General features: G+C 39.4%; 1 protein-coding gene across 1 annotated transcript in view; it reads right to left on the bottom strand.

Annotated features, from left to right (window-relative positions):
- ANXA10 (annexin A10) overlaps positions 1 to 17,441 on the bottom strand; it is a 60,473-nt gene that overhangs the window by 26,119 nt on the left and 16,913 nt on the right. The window contains exon 3 of the mRNA XM_045576457.1: positions 10,660 to 10,754. Coding sequence (XP_045432413.1) covers positions 10,660 to 10,754 — 95 coding nt within the window. The remainder of the gene's footprint in view (positions 1 to 10,659; positions 10,755 to 17,441) is intronic.

Genomic DNA, 17,441 nt, shown 5'->3' with positions numbered 1-17,441 from the left:
CAACTGCTACAGAGTCCACTTCAAAGAAAAAATTATTTTTAAAACTTCCCATGTGTGAGCCAACTTCACATATTAGTCAAAAAATGCAAACCCAATGGCTGTGGCCAGAAAGAGACATGGCTCTGGCCACTGATTCATGAGTGTACATAGCTGAAACAAACTGTCTGCAATGATGCACTTGCCACCTGCTATTGGACTTTGTGTAGCCCCACGTCACCCAGAAGATAAAGGTTTCTTACTGATGCTAATCCTCTCTCTGCACTCATGTCCTTTCTTTCCTTCTACACCAACCTCTGCTGTGTGCAGGAGAGAAATAATAAGGGGTGCGGCCAAGGTCTTCCTGTCCCATTGTGGACTAAAGACCATTTATACTTGTCTGAATATGCTGGGGGACACTCAGTAGAAGGACTCACGTTTTTTATAAATGTATTGGATATAGCCACCAGGTCATTATTCTCTGTGGACCCATTGATTGAAATTGGGGGATGCCCAAATTCAAATGGTGGGTGTGGGGAAAGTTTGCAGTGGAAGAAGGGAAGCTAAAGGAGCTTGTGATTGGAGCCCTTTGGTCTGATTCACTGTACTATTCTAATAGCTTCTATTGTTGAATATAGTTGGTATTTATGTTTTATTTGTTACCATTATGAATGCTTAAAATGCCAAAGGGGCCGAAACCGGTTTGGCTCAGTGGTAGAGCATCAGTCTGCGGACTGAAAGGTCCCGGGTTCGATTCCGGTCAAGGACATGTACGTTGGCTGCGGGCACATCCCCGGTAGGGGGTGAGCAAGAGGCAGCTGGTCGATGTTTCTCTCTCATCGACGTTTCTAGCTCTCTATCTCTCTCCCTTCCTCTCTGTAAAAAATCAATAAAATATATATTTTTTTAAAATGCCAAAGGGGATGCTTTTGATAGGAAAAGAGCCACCTGTAGGGAAGTGCCATCACCTATAGCCACAAATAGGAAGGCTCCCTAACCCCAATGATCACTTTCTGTTGAAAGCCTCTCTGACCCGGGCTTTGTTGATGGAAACCTCTGGCAGGAGGAGGTAGCCTCCCAGAGGTGCTTCGTGGTGTTGTGAACCTGTTGCCTTCCCTTCCTCCTATGACTTCCAGGTACATCACCTTTGAAAAGCAGCTATTGTTTTGCTACTGAACTCTTACAGAAACCAAATACCTGATCTGTGAAGGCTTGTGACTCTTGTGCCTGATAGTCCCATTTTAATGGGACAACTGGGATCCAATGACCAGTGAAGGGGGAAGAAATCAACAAGTCTCACTTGTCAGATGGTCATAGCACTCTGCAGAGAACAGCTGGCGTGGCCCCAGGAGCATCTTGGCTTTACATGAAAAATGGCAGCTATTATTATTTTTTTTTTTTAGAAAGATTTGAACCCCCACTTTGGGCTTGAAACAAGCTGCTGAATCAATGGAGATGTCAATCAGTTGCCCTAAATGCCTTGACCTGGTTCACTGAAACCAGATGGTGTCCACTGGGCTGCTGTGGCTGTTCAATTCAGTAACAGCTGTGCAGAACCAAGAATGGATGCTTTTTGTTCTATGGGCAGAAGTCAAGGCTGTTCTCATAGTTCTGGCCAGTACTCCCTTGATAAACTTTTTAATCTTTTTACCCAGTCTTGCACTGTCAGACCTAAATATCTCTTTGTTTTAACAGTTGGAAAAGTACAGATTGCATATGAAAAGGGAGTTTCTTTGGGGCTGTGATCTGTGGAAACACTGTAACTGACAGGATCTTTTGTGCCATTCTTACAGATGTCCACAATAAGGGCTTATTCCCTGATGATAACCAATGGCACCCAGCTGCCAATCAAGTCTGCAGTGCCCAGATTATACCATTGCTACCTGGATCCATCATCATACTGTACATCACAATACATGCATCATTATGATCTGGGCATGTACAAAATATTCTGTGTGTCTGATGGCAAGGTTATCACTGCTTGCAAGCTTTGCAACTTCACTCAAAAGTTGCCTTGCTTGCCCTGGCCAGGTAGCTCGGTTGGTTAGAGCATCATCCTGATATTTCAAGGTTGTGGGTTTGATCTCTGGACAGGGCACATACAAGATTATACCAATGAATGCATAAATAAAGTGGAACCACAAATTGACATCTCTCTTTCTCCCTCTTTCTCTCTCAAAATCATTTTTTTTAAAAAAAGTTGCCTTGCTTTATTCATAGTGAAGGAAATCAAAGCTCAAAGGGCAATGATCCTGCAGAGCCCTAAAAGGTGGGCTTCTAGGGCTACTAATTGACAAAACTATTGAGACTTTTTCAAGTTGCAGTGCTGCTAGTCCTGTTCAATCAGTTGGCTCTGGACACACCACTATGGTCCTTTAAATTGATCTGTGTTGTGCATTTGGCTTTCCAGACTATTTTCATTCTGACCCTGTATGTTTTTATTATGAAAACCACTCAACAATAGACATACTCAAGGTATTTGGTGAGTTTTCCATGTTCCTCACCATTCACAAGCTTCTGGTATTGGTGATAATTGATCAACTCAGAGAGATTTCTGACTCTATCTCCTTTAGCTCCTTCTGATGTTCACAGCTTTGTATGTATTTGGTCTTGTATGCAGTTGTCCCTCCTGAATAATTATCATGAGTAAGTTGGAGAGTTATTGTGATACAATATCCTAGCTAATAAAAGAGAAACATGCAAATTGACCATACCTCTGCTATGCCCACAAGCCATGCCTACCAGCTATGCCCACCAGCCCATCAGGAGCGAGTATGCAAATTAACCCAACCAATATTATGGTTAATTTGCATATCCAGGTGCAGAGCAAAGACTGAAGACAGCATAGAAGGAAGTCAAGCTCTGCAGAAGGGAGCAAAGCCATGGAGAAGCAAGCAAGCAGGGTGTCGGAGAAGTGAGGGAAGCGGGCAGGGCAGCGGTGACCACCTCAGGAAGCCCTATTGCAGGAATCTTCCTGATAGGGGCCTCTGTATTTATATAAACATATTTGGTCTTCATTACAGTTCCTAGAACAGAGCTTCCTAAACCCTGTAATTTCTGAGTGATAGGAATGAGAGCAGCATCTTTTGTTATTTATAAAATGCCTCTTTCAACTATCCATATACCTAAGTGTATGCTAATGAGATAATCTTAGAGGAAGGGGGTTGCCAGAGAACCCAACCATGTGATTTTAGATTTGGAGCTCTCAGGTCTACCCCTGATCTTTAGGGAGGAGCGAAGGGCTGATGACTGACTTATTCACCAGTGACCAGTGAGTTAACCAATCATGTCTTTGGAACGAAGCCTTAGGAGAACTCTAACTAAAGAGGTTTGGGTTGCTGAACACATCAAGGTACTGAGTAGGTGATGTGCCTAGAGATAAAACATTTTCACCCTTTTCCATATACTTTGCCCTACCTATCTCTTCCATGTAGTTCTTCTTGAGTGGTATCCTCTTTCATAAGCCAGTAACTGTAAGCACAACACTTTTTTTGTGAGCCATTCTAGCCTATTATCAAACCATGGAAAGGGGTGTGGGAATCTTTGATATATACTCAGTCAGAGCAGAGGCAAAGTTTGGGGGTTTTGGTTAGCATCTGAAGTGGGAGGCATTGTTGTGAGACTGAGCCTGTAACCTGTGGGGTCTGTGGTGACTCTGGGTAGTTAGTATTGGAATTGCTTAGTTTGAGGAGAAGAGTTACAAACATTTAGTAATAGAAGTGTTGAATTTGTGCAAGTATAGAGAGAAATAGTTTTCCTTTAGTCATGTAGGCATATTTTGAAAATTTGGCACTCTACCCTAACCATTCCTGGATGTGATGCTTCTTTTTCCTAAATTGTCAACTTCAGGGTGTAGTGGTTGGTCTACTCTGTGGGTGGCAGTCTAACTAAAGTGGGCATAAGATTTCAAACAATTTTGGTTCAGCCACCCAGGTTATCTCTGGACTCTCATAATTCTAGATCATACAGAAAATGACAACTTGGTTGAATGCATTGACTGTGTGTGGAACATAATGACTTGCTTAAAGTTTGATTAAAATGCCTTTGTCCATTCTGCACCTGACACTTCCAAAAGAAAGTTCCGAGTGTGAGTTAGAAATAACAGGAAATATGGTGAAAGTTACAGCTACTAGGATCCTGACAATTTTTTAGTGGTAAAGTAGTAGTAACAACAGCCTTGGCCCCTGGAGACAAGCTGTTTAATCACACTACTTTGGCCCTCGTAGGTATTCAGGGCAGCCTCAATTCACTGGCTGAGATTGTTATGGATGATAGACTTGCCCTGGCCTTCCTCTTTGCAGGCCACGTTAAAGTCTGTGCCATCGCTAATACATCCTGCTGCATCTAGATGAAAACTTCGAACCAAGCGGAAAGGTCATTGTTAAAACTTAAAGAGAAAGTCACTCAGCTTTTCAAGATAGGCCCTGATGATTTATGGGATTTGTTGAGTGCATTGGGTCCGAGCCCCTATGGGGGCATGGTTGGGATCAATACTGCCAATTGACCTCCCCCTGCTTCTTGGGATCTTTTGATAATTAAATGCTGTGTGAGGAAAAAATGATGGATTAAATCTCAGCTTTTGTTGGTCAGAATAATAGAAGTGACTTAGGGATTGGCGTACTTAGAAAAAAAAGTCAATGGTTAAAGTAGCATAGAAATGAGGGATGATATTATTGGCATTTTTTTTTTTTTTGTAGTTTTCATGTTTCTGAATGCTGTACAAGGTGAGCCACTGACATCCCTTTGTTCTGGATTACTTTTCCAAGGATGTTTGTGCATTGAATGGCACTAGAAGATATAGTATTTACCTGTGCCTTCTGCCCATTATAAGTCATTCAAGTTTCTAATCTTACTAGAGGCCCGATGCACAAATTGGTGCAAGGGGCTTGTCCCTCACAGCTTCGGAAGCTTTCCTCAGCCCTTCCAGGCCTGGCTTCATCCAGAAGGTCGCCCAGAATGGCATCCGAAAGGTTGTTTGGTTGTCAGGTCTAATTAGCATATTACGCTTTTATTATTATAGATGGTTTTTCTTCCACCATGTGCAGGTGTTATCTAGTCATCTTTGCATTGATCCATGGGATGAAGGCTTGGGGATCTGGGGCAAAATTTCTGACATTCTGGCTGCCACTATTACTGTGAATGCTAAACTGTCTTTTTGTCTTTGACTCAGGAGTCTCCTGGGTTCCACCAGTATCTACATCATATTGAATGGTTTACTTGTTATTTTGTAAACATATTAAAGTCTCACACCCTTCACATTTCTTGATACAAGATTGACAACATAGTGTGAAATGAATCCATATATTTGAAGAAAGTATTTTCAGTCTACATATATAAGACATGACTAATATCCAAATTAGATAAATAACTTCAAATTAACAAATAAATTGCAAGCCACTGAACCAAAAAAATACACAAAGAATATAAAAAGATAACTTAAAAAAAGTGGGAACCAGATGTAAAAGAAACGTATGAAAAGGTGCCCGATATTACATGTTATTAGGGAAAATGCAAGGTAAAACCACAGTGAGAGTTCATTTACATCACAAGACTGGTCAAAACCTAAGAAGTTTTATGAGAACTTAAAGGAAATGGGATCATTATATATTGCATGTGGGAGTTTAAATTTATAGAACTGCTTTAAAGAGTGTTTTGAATCTTAATTGGACCTGGCTTTAGCAGTATTGAGTTTTCTTTCTCCCTCCTTTCTTCCCATTTGCCTCCCTCCCTCCCTGGCAGAGATTGTACTTGTTACTTCAAAGAGAAATAATTGTTCAGGATGTAACAAGTATTCACAAGGGGCTTTGCTACACTTATAAAACTTTGATTCCATAGAAAACTTTTTTAGAAAAAAATTTTTTTGATGGTTAAGTTCCCAGTTTCACCAAAAGGAGTATATTTAACCCATTATATATTTGAAAGGTGAGGTAATTATACCATTTTATTTTATTTTTTTAAATATATTTTATTGATTTTTTTTTTAACAGAGAGGAAGGGAGAAGGATAGAGAGCCAGAAACATCAATGAGAGAGAAACATGGACCAGCTGCCTCCTGCACAGCCCCTACCTGGAATGTGCCCGCAACCAATGTACATGCCCTTGACCGGAATCGAACCTGGAACCCTTCAGTCTGGAGGCCGATGCTCCATCCACTGAGCCAAATCGGTTTCGGCTGATTATACCATTTTAAATTATTTAATTCATTCCTATAAAACTGATCTGTGACAAACTGTGTAATAAAATTCAGCTTCGAGGATAAACCTACACCTAACCCCATCACTTCCAAACTAAAAGTGAGGATAGAGAAGATAAAAATACCTACTACTGGTACTAGTGACGTGGTAATTCTATCATAAGGTAGGTAACTTAACTTTCTAGCCATCACTTCCTAGGTATGTTGATACTTCAAGATCAGTTGTTTTAAACATGAAGATGAGAGGTGAATGGGGGCGGGGGTGGGGAGGGCAGTTATGAGAACAAGTTGGATTTGAAGAGTGTACTTGAACTTTTCATGCTTTCACAGCTTCTTATTGAGTAACAACTGTATTAACTCTGCTTGGGCTGCCATTAATGCAATTCCACAGAATGTTATTTCTTAGCAGCTTAAAGTCTGGAGGTCCAAGATTAAGGTACAGCAGGGTGGTTCTCCAGTGAGACTTCTTTCCTGGCTTATACCTTGTTGTGTCCTCACATGGCCTTTCCTCTGTGCTGCACCCCTGGTATCTGTTCCTCTTTTTATAAGGACACCCATCCTAGCTGGATTAGAGTTTCACCCTTAAGACCTCATTTAACAGTAATCATCTCAAAAACCCTGTCTCTTCACAGTCACATTGTGGGTAGGGCTTCAACACATAAATATTGAGGGAGACAATTCAGTCTGCAACACCAGTCACATGCCTGCCACTGTTGTAAATGCTGGGGACACATTAGTGAACAAGACAAAGATTCTTCCCCTTGTCCGGCTTGTGTTCTAAAAGATGGCAAATGGGATATTAATTATAATATGTAAATAAATTACCTAATATGTTAGAAGCAATCAATATTATAGAGAAAAGCAAAAGAGCAGGTGAAAGAGAGGTGGAGTACTAGTACAGATTTGCGGGTAATTGACAATTTTAACATAGAGGAGTCAGATTTGGCCCTACTGAGTAGCTGACATTGAGTTAAACCTTGAAGGATATGAGGAAATTAGCAGTGTAGATATCTGCCCTTGTTAGTCCGATGTTTATTCAGTTGAGAACAACAGGCATTATTGAGTAGCTTTGGTGAACTTGATTGAGTCAGATAACCTTGGTGCAAGTTCTAACTTTGTGTGGCATGGGGCAAGTCAGCATCTGCACTAAATTACATAACCAGCACCACGGGGTTAATGAATTCCAGATGCCAGTATGTTTCAGTGCGGATCATCCCTGTGTTAAATGAAAACTGGGAAAACAAACTGCTTCAGTGCTGAACTTGAACTCCTTCAGGAATCATTGACAGCCAAACTTATCAGGGATGGAGAGCCCCTCTCCCCAGTCTCAGAGCCTCTCACTGTTCCCTGGCTTTCATTGTACTGTCAATAGGATAGCACTTCTTTGGTGGGGAAGATCAGAGTGACCTCCTTGATGATATTGATGCATGTGTCGGTCAGAGGCATTCCAAAGGGCTTTGCTTCGGAGTCTGGGGATCCGTTTCTGCTTTGAATGAGGCAACGTTGTTGATGGTATTCAGCAGCTCCACTGATGTTAAATATCAAATCATGAGTATTTAAGGAGCAGGCCTAGAATTACACTTGACTCAGCAGCTAAGGAAATAATTCCGTCAACCCCTAATTATCCATGTTAATAAAAAATAAAAACATCAATGCTTATAACACAGGGAATCTATAAACTCTTGCCACAGAAAGGGAAAGGTAGCAGAAGATGTCCCTTGGTGAAAGGAAAGAAGGAATTCAGAAAGTGAGCAGCAGGGGAGGTCAGGAAGCCCTGTCTGAAGTTCAGGTACATTAACCTGGGAGCAGCTAGAGCAGAGAATGAGGGAAAAGAAAAATTTGAGAAATGAATGAATCATTTAAGAAATTGATAAAAAAGGAATGTTTTCCTTTTTTTTTTTTTTTTAAAGAAAATATAATTCCTGCTCTTTTCTTGCTCTATAAATAAAGTGCTTCTTCTGTGTCAGACTCTGGGCTAAGCTCTGCAAAAAATAACCCAATCCCTGACTTTCCAGGAGATTACAGTCTAGTCAGCGAGAATAACAGGAAAACTAAAACACTCAGTGTGGCAAGGCCATGGTGGCATAGTGCACAGGGACCTCTGGTGGCCCAGCAGGCAGCCCCTATCTCAGAGCAGGAAGTGAGTGTGCCAGGCAAGGGCGTCCAGAAGCAGCCCAAACCTTCTTGCATGTTATAGGATGAGGTCCAATTAGCTAAGCCTTCACACTGTCATGTAGCACACATTAATTAAGCAATCTTGGCATGTGACACAAATATTTGTGCTGAACTCCAGGAGCGAATAAGATGCATTCCAGCTTTTGAGGATTTAGACTCTGATATAAGGAAACAGATACACAAAGCTCACTAAAGTGTCATTGGATACCAAGGGGAAGCTATGTGAAGGATAATAGAACTATAAGTAGTTTCCTTTGGCTTCAGTTGATGAGCTGTGAAGAAAAGGGAGAGGGCTGAAGATGGAGAGCAGAAAGCAAGCAAGCAAGGCTATGTATGGCCTGGACAGGCATTTGGGTTTATTCGACGGACGCATGGACATTTGTTAGTGAGAAATAAGGTAAACATTCTGGGATGAATGTGGGAAAGTGTAAGTCTTGATTTGGAACCATTCTGGCTGCAACGTGGATAGACCAGAGTGGGAAGGGACTGGGAACAGCAGCCACCAGCTAGGAGTGGGCCTCATGTTGAGAGCCTGAACCAAGACTGTGTAAGTGAGGGAAAGAGAGACATGTGAGAGGAAAAGTAATTTACAAGACTTGTAACTGCTTTTATGACAAGGGTCTTTCGGGGGAAAGGAGCCAACATGAGTCCCTATCTTCCAGTTAGTGCGATTTAGTGTAGTAGCCATGCTTTTACACTTGGTATAGATTATTCAGCAAAATAAGTGTTTAACAGATTTTGAGACTTTACATAGAGAGTGCAAGTGCTCCACTAGAGTATACATTGTTTAATAGATTTTGCATCCCTTACGTCCAAGTACCTCATTTCTTAATCACTTTAATCTGTTGTAGTGTAATATTATAGACATTGATAAAGCAATGCTTTAACCTAAATTTATCTGATGGATATAAAGCAAATATATATGGAAGTCTTTTGGTTAAAAAAATTACTGAAGTGACCTATCTGGTACTGATATGCATATTAAAACAATATTAGTAATTCTTCAACTTTTCTAGGTTTTACATCCTCCTTCAAAAGAAAACTAGCACTGGTGTCATAAGGATACAAGTTAAAGTAATGGTTTGACCCGGATTAAAAAAATAACAGGCCTAATTCAACTACCGTATTTTTCGGACCATAAGACGCTCCAGACCATAAGACGCACCAGTTTTTAGAGAAGGGAAATGAAGAAAAAAAGATTCTGAAACAAATAGTGTCCTAAAATATTTTATGTGCATTAAAACCCCACATCACAGTCATAAACACATGTAATTAACCCTGTAAAGTAAACAGCAGCATTTAGAACCATTTTAGAGCCAGGCAAGCACACAGAGACCACACAGAGCCGGGCAAGTAAAAAACCTTTTTTTTTAAAAAAGTATATGTGTAGGCTATATTTGGACCATAAGACGCAGGGACTTTTTCCACCCACTTCTGGGGGAAAAAAAGTGTGTCTTATGGTCCGAAAAATACGGTAATTTTGCTATTAGTCATGGCTTTTTGGATTATTAATTCATTCTGAAAAACAGAGGGCTGTCCTTTAATACATGTATTATAGTTGTTCAAAGACTGAGGTTTCAGGATGAGGTAAACTTACATTGTCAACTCTATAGGAAATGATTTTACGATATTGTTTCATTGATAATGCTCAGTTTACAAAGTAATTGATATTTCAGGCCTTTTGGCCTGAAGAGTTTTTGTTCTGAATTTTGTTCTGGTTTAGATGCATAACACAAGAAAGCACTCTTTAATGGTACTTGCTTGAAATTAGAATGCGATTCCTTTAAAATACTATGAAGAGTTTTATTGCCTTAAACTATCTTAACTGTCATTCTTTTTAATGTTTTCTATAACGGCATGCTGTTAAATGAAATCCTAGTAGATAATTCACTTTGGTTCAGAGTTAGGTGAGGACCTGTGGGGAATTGAAGGAAAAGAGCTTACTTTTTGACCTAGTGCTCATTATTAGTTCTTTCTGTGCCTTCCCTAAAGCTTGACATGGGTATTCCCAGTGTGAATTTTTTAGCCTAATTGGATCAGCCAGTAAGGCTAGAAGAACTTTCACTTTTTTGAAGCTCAAGGAATTTTGAGAAAAGGCTAGTGGAGTCACTGTGAGTATGAGCATAGCTCACACATAGATCCATTTGATGATGTATCTTTCTTGTATTCCTGGAAGCATGCTAGACATATGAACTGTTTCGGATTTACAGTGCCATCTGAAATTTTTCTTATCTGTGAGACTGAAAAGAAGAACAGTACCTGTTCTCTCAGGTTTTTGCTCTAAAGGTACATCGGTCAAGATGAAGAGACCTTACCCGGCCAAACATATTCTGGTATGCCTCTGCGATCATCAGCCTCTGAGAGTTGCAGCGTTGAGTCAGAATGCTGATCAGCATGTCTTTGTCACAGCCTGGAAAAGAATCATAATTGAACTTTAGTCAACTCACTACTCTGGAGTTAATAAGAATCTATTATCTAAGGATTAAAACCAATGTGCAAGCTTTATCCCTGATGGGTGCTTTAAAGCAGTGAGCAATTTTAACTGAAATGAGAGATCTCAGAGAAACAATTGATGAAGCCAAAGTTCTTCCTAGCTCTTATTTTGGCACTATTTCTTCAGATTGTCCATTTTAAAAGATCCAGTGAAAACTACAGGGAAGTGAAAATATAGTCTTTCTTCAACCACCTCTCCTGCCCCACCCCAAAAGGCTTGCCTACATGGGAACAATATCTTTCTTGTGTTACAGTTGGAGAGATATGACTTATAATGAACATGCATTAAGACAAATACATTAAGACAAAAAGAACCTCCAATAGAAGAAAGAGAAATAGAGAAGGAAATTACACAAGTAGAGGGGGTGTGTACCCTCCTGAGAGATGGTGTGAAAGTCTCATGATTTTCAGGGAACATGTTCTCTCCTAATAGAGACTCTGTTCCTGGGCTCTGAAGGCCTCTGGCCCTTATATACCAGCTCACTCAATTGACATCACACCCACATGCACCACTAGGCTAGATAAATTTAGCTTTAATTATAGTCATAGGAGAGTGACCAAGAAGGCCTTTAGATTTTCCTCAGCATGACTAAAATTTAGATAGATTTCTTCCTGAAAGAGGCCCTTGATCTCCATTTTCTGAGAGCATTTAATTTGGAAAAAAGTGCAATTGTAAAGTATTTCTTTATCCTTTTGATATGAGAATATTTTCCCAACCACTTCCCAGTTTAATAGCTCATAAATGTCTTCCTCAAGAACATGGGAGCCATTTAAGTTTAAAACATAGTCTTTAAAAACAATAGAGTCACTATCTCCCCATCTCTTGGAAGATAGAAACCTAATTTCCATTAAGTACCAATTAACAAATACCAATGCCCCAATCACATTGACCAATGCTCCCAAACCCCATTGTCCTTCAGTGCTTTTTCCACAGCTCACCCCAGGCTTAAAAACTCTCCTGAGTTTTGCTTGGAAGGACTTGAGTTCAATCTCTTGACTCAACTAAAAAAAAAATCTTGATTCCTACTTCAATAGAATCCCTTGCCTGTTTAATTCTTTGTGGTACAAATTTTCTTTGACCAAAAGAGATATTTAATGGAGATGAGAAAAAGACTGAATTGAAAGCCTGGTATGTTAAGTAGATCATCTTTTTGGAAATGAAGGACATCCTGTGGAAAAGCTGTGGGTCAGGTCCTGACTATGCAGATGAGAAACAAAAGGAAGAGCATGGTGTTTTCTGTGGATGAGAGAAAAGTCTGAATGCTGAAAAATGGAGGGAGGGAGGCATAGAATCCGTTTCAAAAACTGTACTTTATAATTTGTGTGTGTGTGTGTGAGGGAAAGACAGCTTCCAGTGAAGAGGCACAGAGCAACATGGTACCATGGGCTAGTCTGGTTAAAGTCCTGGGCTCAAAGGACTTTAAAAATGCCAGAGGTGTCTGTTAGATATATAATGGGCATTCCAAAGTTAACATATTTTAAAATAATAAAAAATTTTCAATTCTATCCATTGTTATTTTTACTATCATCCCATTTATATAATTATTATTTTTTAAATATATATATTGATTTCAGAGAGAAAGAGAGAGAGAGACAGAGGGGGAAACAGCAATTATGAGAGAGAATCATTAATCAGCTGCCACCTGCACGCTTCCTACTGGGATGGAGCCTGCAACCCAGGTATGAGCCCTTGACCAGAATCAAACCTGGGACCTTTCAGTCCCCAGGCCAATGTTCTATACAGGAGCCCAACCAGGTAGGTCCATTTATATAATTATTAATTATTTGTTGTTGTTGTTTTGTTGAGATTATACACAACCTACATGTCTGAATTACTCTTTATTTTTTCAAAGTGTTCATACCAATTCTTGCTCATTTATTCTTCCAGAGATATTTCAGGAAAATTAAAAAAAAATTAATTAAAAAAACTTTACATTTTATACTCTGGAATCAATTCAGAAGAGTTGTTTTTCTGTCACTAACAAACTATATGTGCCAAATTATTGTTTATTTTTCCTAAAAGATTTAGTAAAGACTTGTATAATTTTTGTAAATGACAAGAACTTACTTTTGTTAAAATTATTTATTTTTGCCTTTCTATGAATATTTAAAGTTATTTTTATTTTGTTTCTTAACACATCATTGCTTAAATAAAGATGTGTTTTTGAATTTTATGTTTGGCATATATTCAGAAAAGTCATTCAACTCACAATTTTTAATAACTTTTTAGTTGATTACCTTGGATTTTGAGAGAGAGAGATACATAAAATAAAATGTCTGTAAATAATAATGATTTATTCTTTAGAATCTTACATTTTTCTCTTTCTTGCTTTATTGCATTGGGACAAGAATTTCTAAATAATTTTTATTTTCAGCAGAAAAGCCTGGCACAATGAACCATAGCAAGTTATAGACTTTTATGATGTAGAGTTGGTTGCTATTATTTGTGGTAGTTTTCTACAATGTCACTATGAACATCAAATTAGTAAATGCTGAACCGTTGCTCCTGGGAAAAATATCAGGTTAGATTTTTATGACCTTATGGTCACAGCAGTTTTGTTAGCAGAAATGCCAATTACATTATGTAAATGCTTGTTCATAAATGTCCTTATAAAACAGCCCAATCAGCATCAGAAATCCTCTCTTCCACACACACTCCTACTGTATAAAACTCAGAAGGCATTTTTAAGAATACCTTAAGGAGGTATTTTGCAGCTTCCTGATCTGCAGGGCTTGCCTCGTTGAAAGTTTAACAGTTTTTATGCAGAATCATCTTTTGAAAAAAGATGCAAGCCAGCCAGCACTACTTTCAAAAGAAAGCTGAGCATTACCCTTTTTACTGTTATTATTATTATTATTATTATTATCATCAGTTATCATCTCATGAACTCAAAAATTTACTTGCTTTTCCATAACTTTCTAGCATGTATATTACTTTAGCATATTCTGGACAGCCTCATGCACAGATCAGTAAGTTTTCTTCTTCTTTTCTATTATTTTAATAATCAAAATAGTGAAAAAGTAGCCTACAGAATGGAAGGAAATATTTGCAAATCATATATCTAATGAGTTAGTATCTAAAATATATATAAAGCTCTCAAATAATTAGATTTAAAATAGGCAAAGGACCTGAATAGACATTTTCCCAAAGAAGGCACACAAATGGTCAACAAATACATGAAAAGGTGCTCAAAATCAATTAGGGAACTGCAAACTGAAAGCAGGAGATATCATCTCATGATTGTTAGAATAGCTATTATATAAAAAAAAAAATGAGAGATGTGAAAGGGAAACCTTGTGTACTTTTGGTGGGAATGTAAATTGGTACAGCCACTATGGAAAACAGTATAAAGATTTCTTTAAAATGAAAATGAGAACTACTAAATGATATAACAGTCCTACTTCTGGGATTTTATCTAAATAAATATAAATCACTACATTGTAGGGATGTTGCACTCCCATGTTCATTGTAGCAATATTCACATTAGCCAAGATATGAAAATCACTTAGGTATCATATCCAATAAAGTAGGACTATGTAAACTGACTGTCATGACATAATAAAATGGCTGCACCCACAGCGGAGGCAGAAATTCCGTAACACAAGATGGTTGTGCTCACAGTGGAGGCCAAGTTCCCATAACAAGCCTTAATGAGAAATCAGCAGGGACCTGAGACTGGTTGGCACTGTGCCAGGGAAGGGTACCTAAGGCTGTGCCCCCATCTGGTGGGGCTTGATAGAGGATTTCAGGTTGTGCCCCCCGCCCAGCAGGGCTTGACAGGGGACCTCAGGCCACACTCCCTAACCCAGCACCGGGCTGGGAGACCTGCAGCCATGCCCCTGCCCAAGGGGCTTGATGAGGGACCTGTAGACATGCCCACTATCATGGCCCAGGCTGGGGACCTCAGGTCACACCCCTCTCCCTGCAACTCCAATGCCAGGCCAGGGGACCTGAGGCTACGCCCCTGCCCGGCAGGGTTTGATGGGAGACCTTAGGCTATGTCCCCTAGCCTAGGCCAAGGTACCTCAAGGTGCGCCCCCTGGCCTGGGGACCTCAGGCCACGCCCCCCACCCAGCAGGGCTTAACAGGGGTGGGGCAGGCTGGGTCTGGATCTAGCCCAATGGAGTGGTGCTGGCCCAGTGTGGGTCTTGTGTGATTTCAAGGTGCATGTGGGTAGGTGGGGATTTGACTCTGGCTCCCGTGGTGTACCCCAGACTCTGACAGGAAGAAGATTTTCGTATACATTTTACTAATTTCCTTTCATCTATGACACTTCTATTATAGAGAAAGGGCAAATAGCAATACTAAAATATTTCCTCTAATTAATTCCCTTTTAATGTGCATGAATTTCATGCATGGGGTCACTAGTTCATAAATAGATGAATGGGTAAAGAAAATGTGATCTATAATAATAAAAGCTTAATATGCTAATTAGACCAGATGTCCTTCCTGAAGACCTTCCAGATGAAGCCAGGGCTGTTGCTGCAAGGGCTGGGGCAGCGATTGGGGGTGCTGCCTCAGCCCTCGGAGCCTCTTGCATAAATTTTATGCATCAGGCCTCTAGTATACACACACACACACACACACACACACACACACACAGGTATTATGTAGTCATAAAAAATAAGAAAATCCTGCCATTGGCACAACCTGGATGTATCTGACAGCATTTTGCTAAGTGAAATAAGTCAGAGTAAGACAAATACTATATAATATCACTTGTACATAGAATCTAAAAGAGCTGAACTTCAGTTACTGGAAGTGGGGGAAATGGTGGAATGAGTTATGGGGATCTAATGTACAGAAGGTGGTTTTAGTTAACGGTACTGTGCTGCATAGTTGGGAGTTGCTAAGAGAGTAAATCTAAATGTCTCACCATAACAGCAACAAAAATGGTAATTATGTGAGGTGAAGGATGTGTTAATCTTTACTCTGTTAGTTATTTTGCAATTTATAAGTATACCAAATCATCACATTGTGCACCTTAAATGTATACATGTCATATGTAAGATCTTTTTTCTCATTTATATCCTATTAAAGCTGGACAAAATAGCACAGCTACTAAGGAAGACATTAGTATTTGTCTTTTATAGCTGCACTTGCCAGGGTCATTAGAACAGATAAAGTTTTATTTATTTATTTTTATTTTTTTATTTTTTAATATATTTTATTGATTTTTCTTACAGAGAGGAAGGGAGAGAGATAAGAGAGCTAGAAACGTCGATAAGAGAGAAACATCGACCAGCTGCCTCTTCTTGCACACCTCCTACCGGGGATGTGCCCGCAACCAATGTACATGCCCTTGACCGGAATTGAACCTGGGACCTTTCAGTTCGCAGACCGACGCTCTACCGCTGAGCTAACCCGGTTTCGGCAGAACAGATAAACTTTTAAAGCATTTTGAGCTGTGTCTGTCCTCTGACTTGCTTGAGTGGGCGCTGCAATTAAAAACCAAAACCTCATCCATTTTTTCAGCTTAAAACACTCACAAACAAAAAGAAAAAAAAAAGTGACAGTGGTCACAATGAATCCATATTATGTCCCTAAAATTACAGTGGCAGGAAAATTGAAATTGGAGCAAAGGAAATTTTATTCGATGGATAGATTGCTCTGATCTACAGTTTTAAAGCAAACAGTACTCTCCTAAGTAAAAAGTTAATCCATAACTTTTTGTTGTCTTATCTCTCTATTTCTTTTTAGTGACTGTTGATATTTTAAAAGGCATGACAGCATTTCAAACTCCTCAACTGACTTTAAAGAACACATTTAAAGTCCTTTATTATTTTCCTAAGGGGTTCTGCTACTGAATAAAACACAAAGTGAATCCCGTTCTCATGAAGGTGACCTTGTCTTTAAAGTTAAGAGATTGCTTTCTTATGAAAGGCTGTGCATGTTTTATGCAAGGATTTCCTTTAATGTCGCCAATGTTTATCTTCATGCTCACCACAAGTCTTCTTATAATAGCTATTGCTTAACGAAAATATATGGATGTTTAACAGCACCATATTATATCTTAAAAATAACTTTTTAAAAAGACCACAACAACTTTCCTCCCTTCTCCATATATTTATTTTCTAAACTATAATTTCATTCATTGACCATCCATTTATTCATCCCCTGCACTCCTGGCTCAAAGCTCTGGGAGCTCAGGAACCCAGAGAGACGAAAGGGCCTCATTCAATGAGATTAGGGAGCCCAGGGTTCAGCGTATCTGGTGCTTGGAGTTCCCAGAAAAGGATTCAAAGAGGAAGAGACTCATTTGAGGAGATTCTTGAAAGAAGAAAACATGGATATAAATTAAATAGGAGAAAACAGCATTCAAGGGAGTGGAGTTATTGGGCCAATTTATAAGAGATGTGGAAAAGCAGCTTTAATTTCCGGGATAGCAGGAAGTTTGATTTAGCTGAAAGTAGAAGGAGCAAAAGAAACAGGCAAGAAAGAAAACAAAGGGCAAAGAGGGACATTTTAGGCCAAAATGAGTTTTTTTGGGGGGGTCTCCCGATCAGATTTGCAATTGAGTGAGACAAACCTCTTCACCATATTGCTCTAGTCTATTATTTTTCTTCTTCTTCTATTTCTTTGCCCAGCTTTAAAAATGTGTTT

The sequence above is a fragment of the Pipistrellus kuhlii genome, unplaced genomic scaffold (genome assembly GCF_014108245.1).
Source record: "Pipistrellus kuhlii isolate mPipKuh1 unplaced genomic scaffold, mPipKuh1.p scaffold_m20_p_8, whole genome shotgun sequence".
NCBI classification, from domain to species: domain Eukaryota; kingdom Metazoa; phylum Chordata; class Mammalia; order Chiroptera; family Vespertilionidae; genus Pipistrellus; species Pipistrellus kuhlii.
This window is presented reverse-complemented; position numbering and strand designations above follow the sequence as displayed.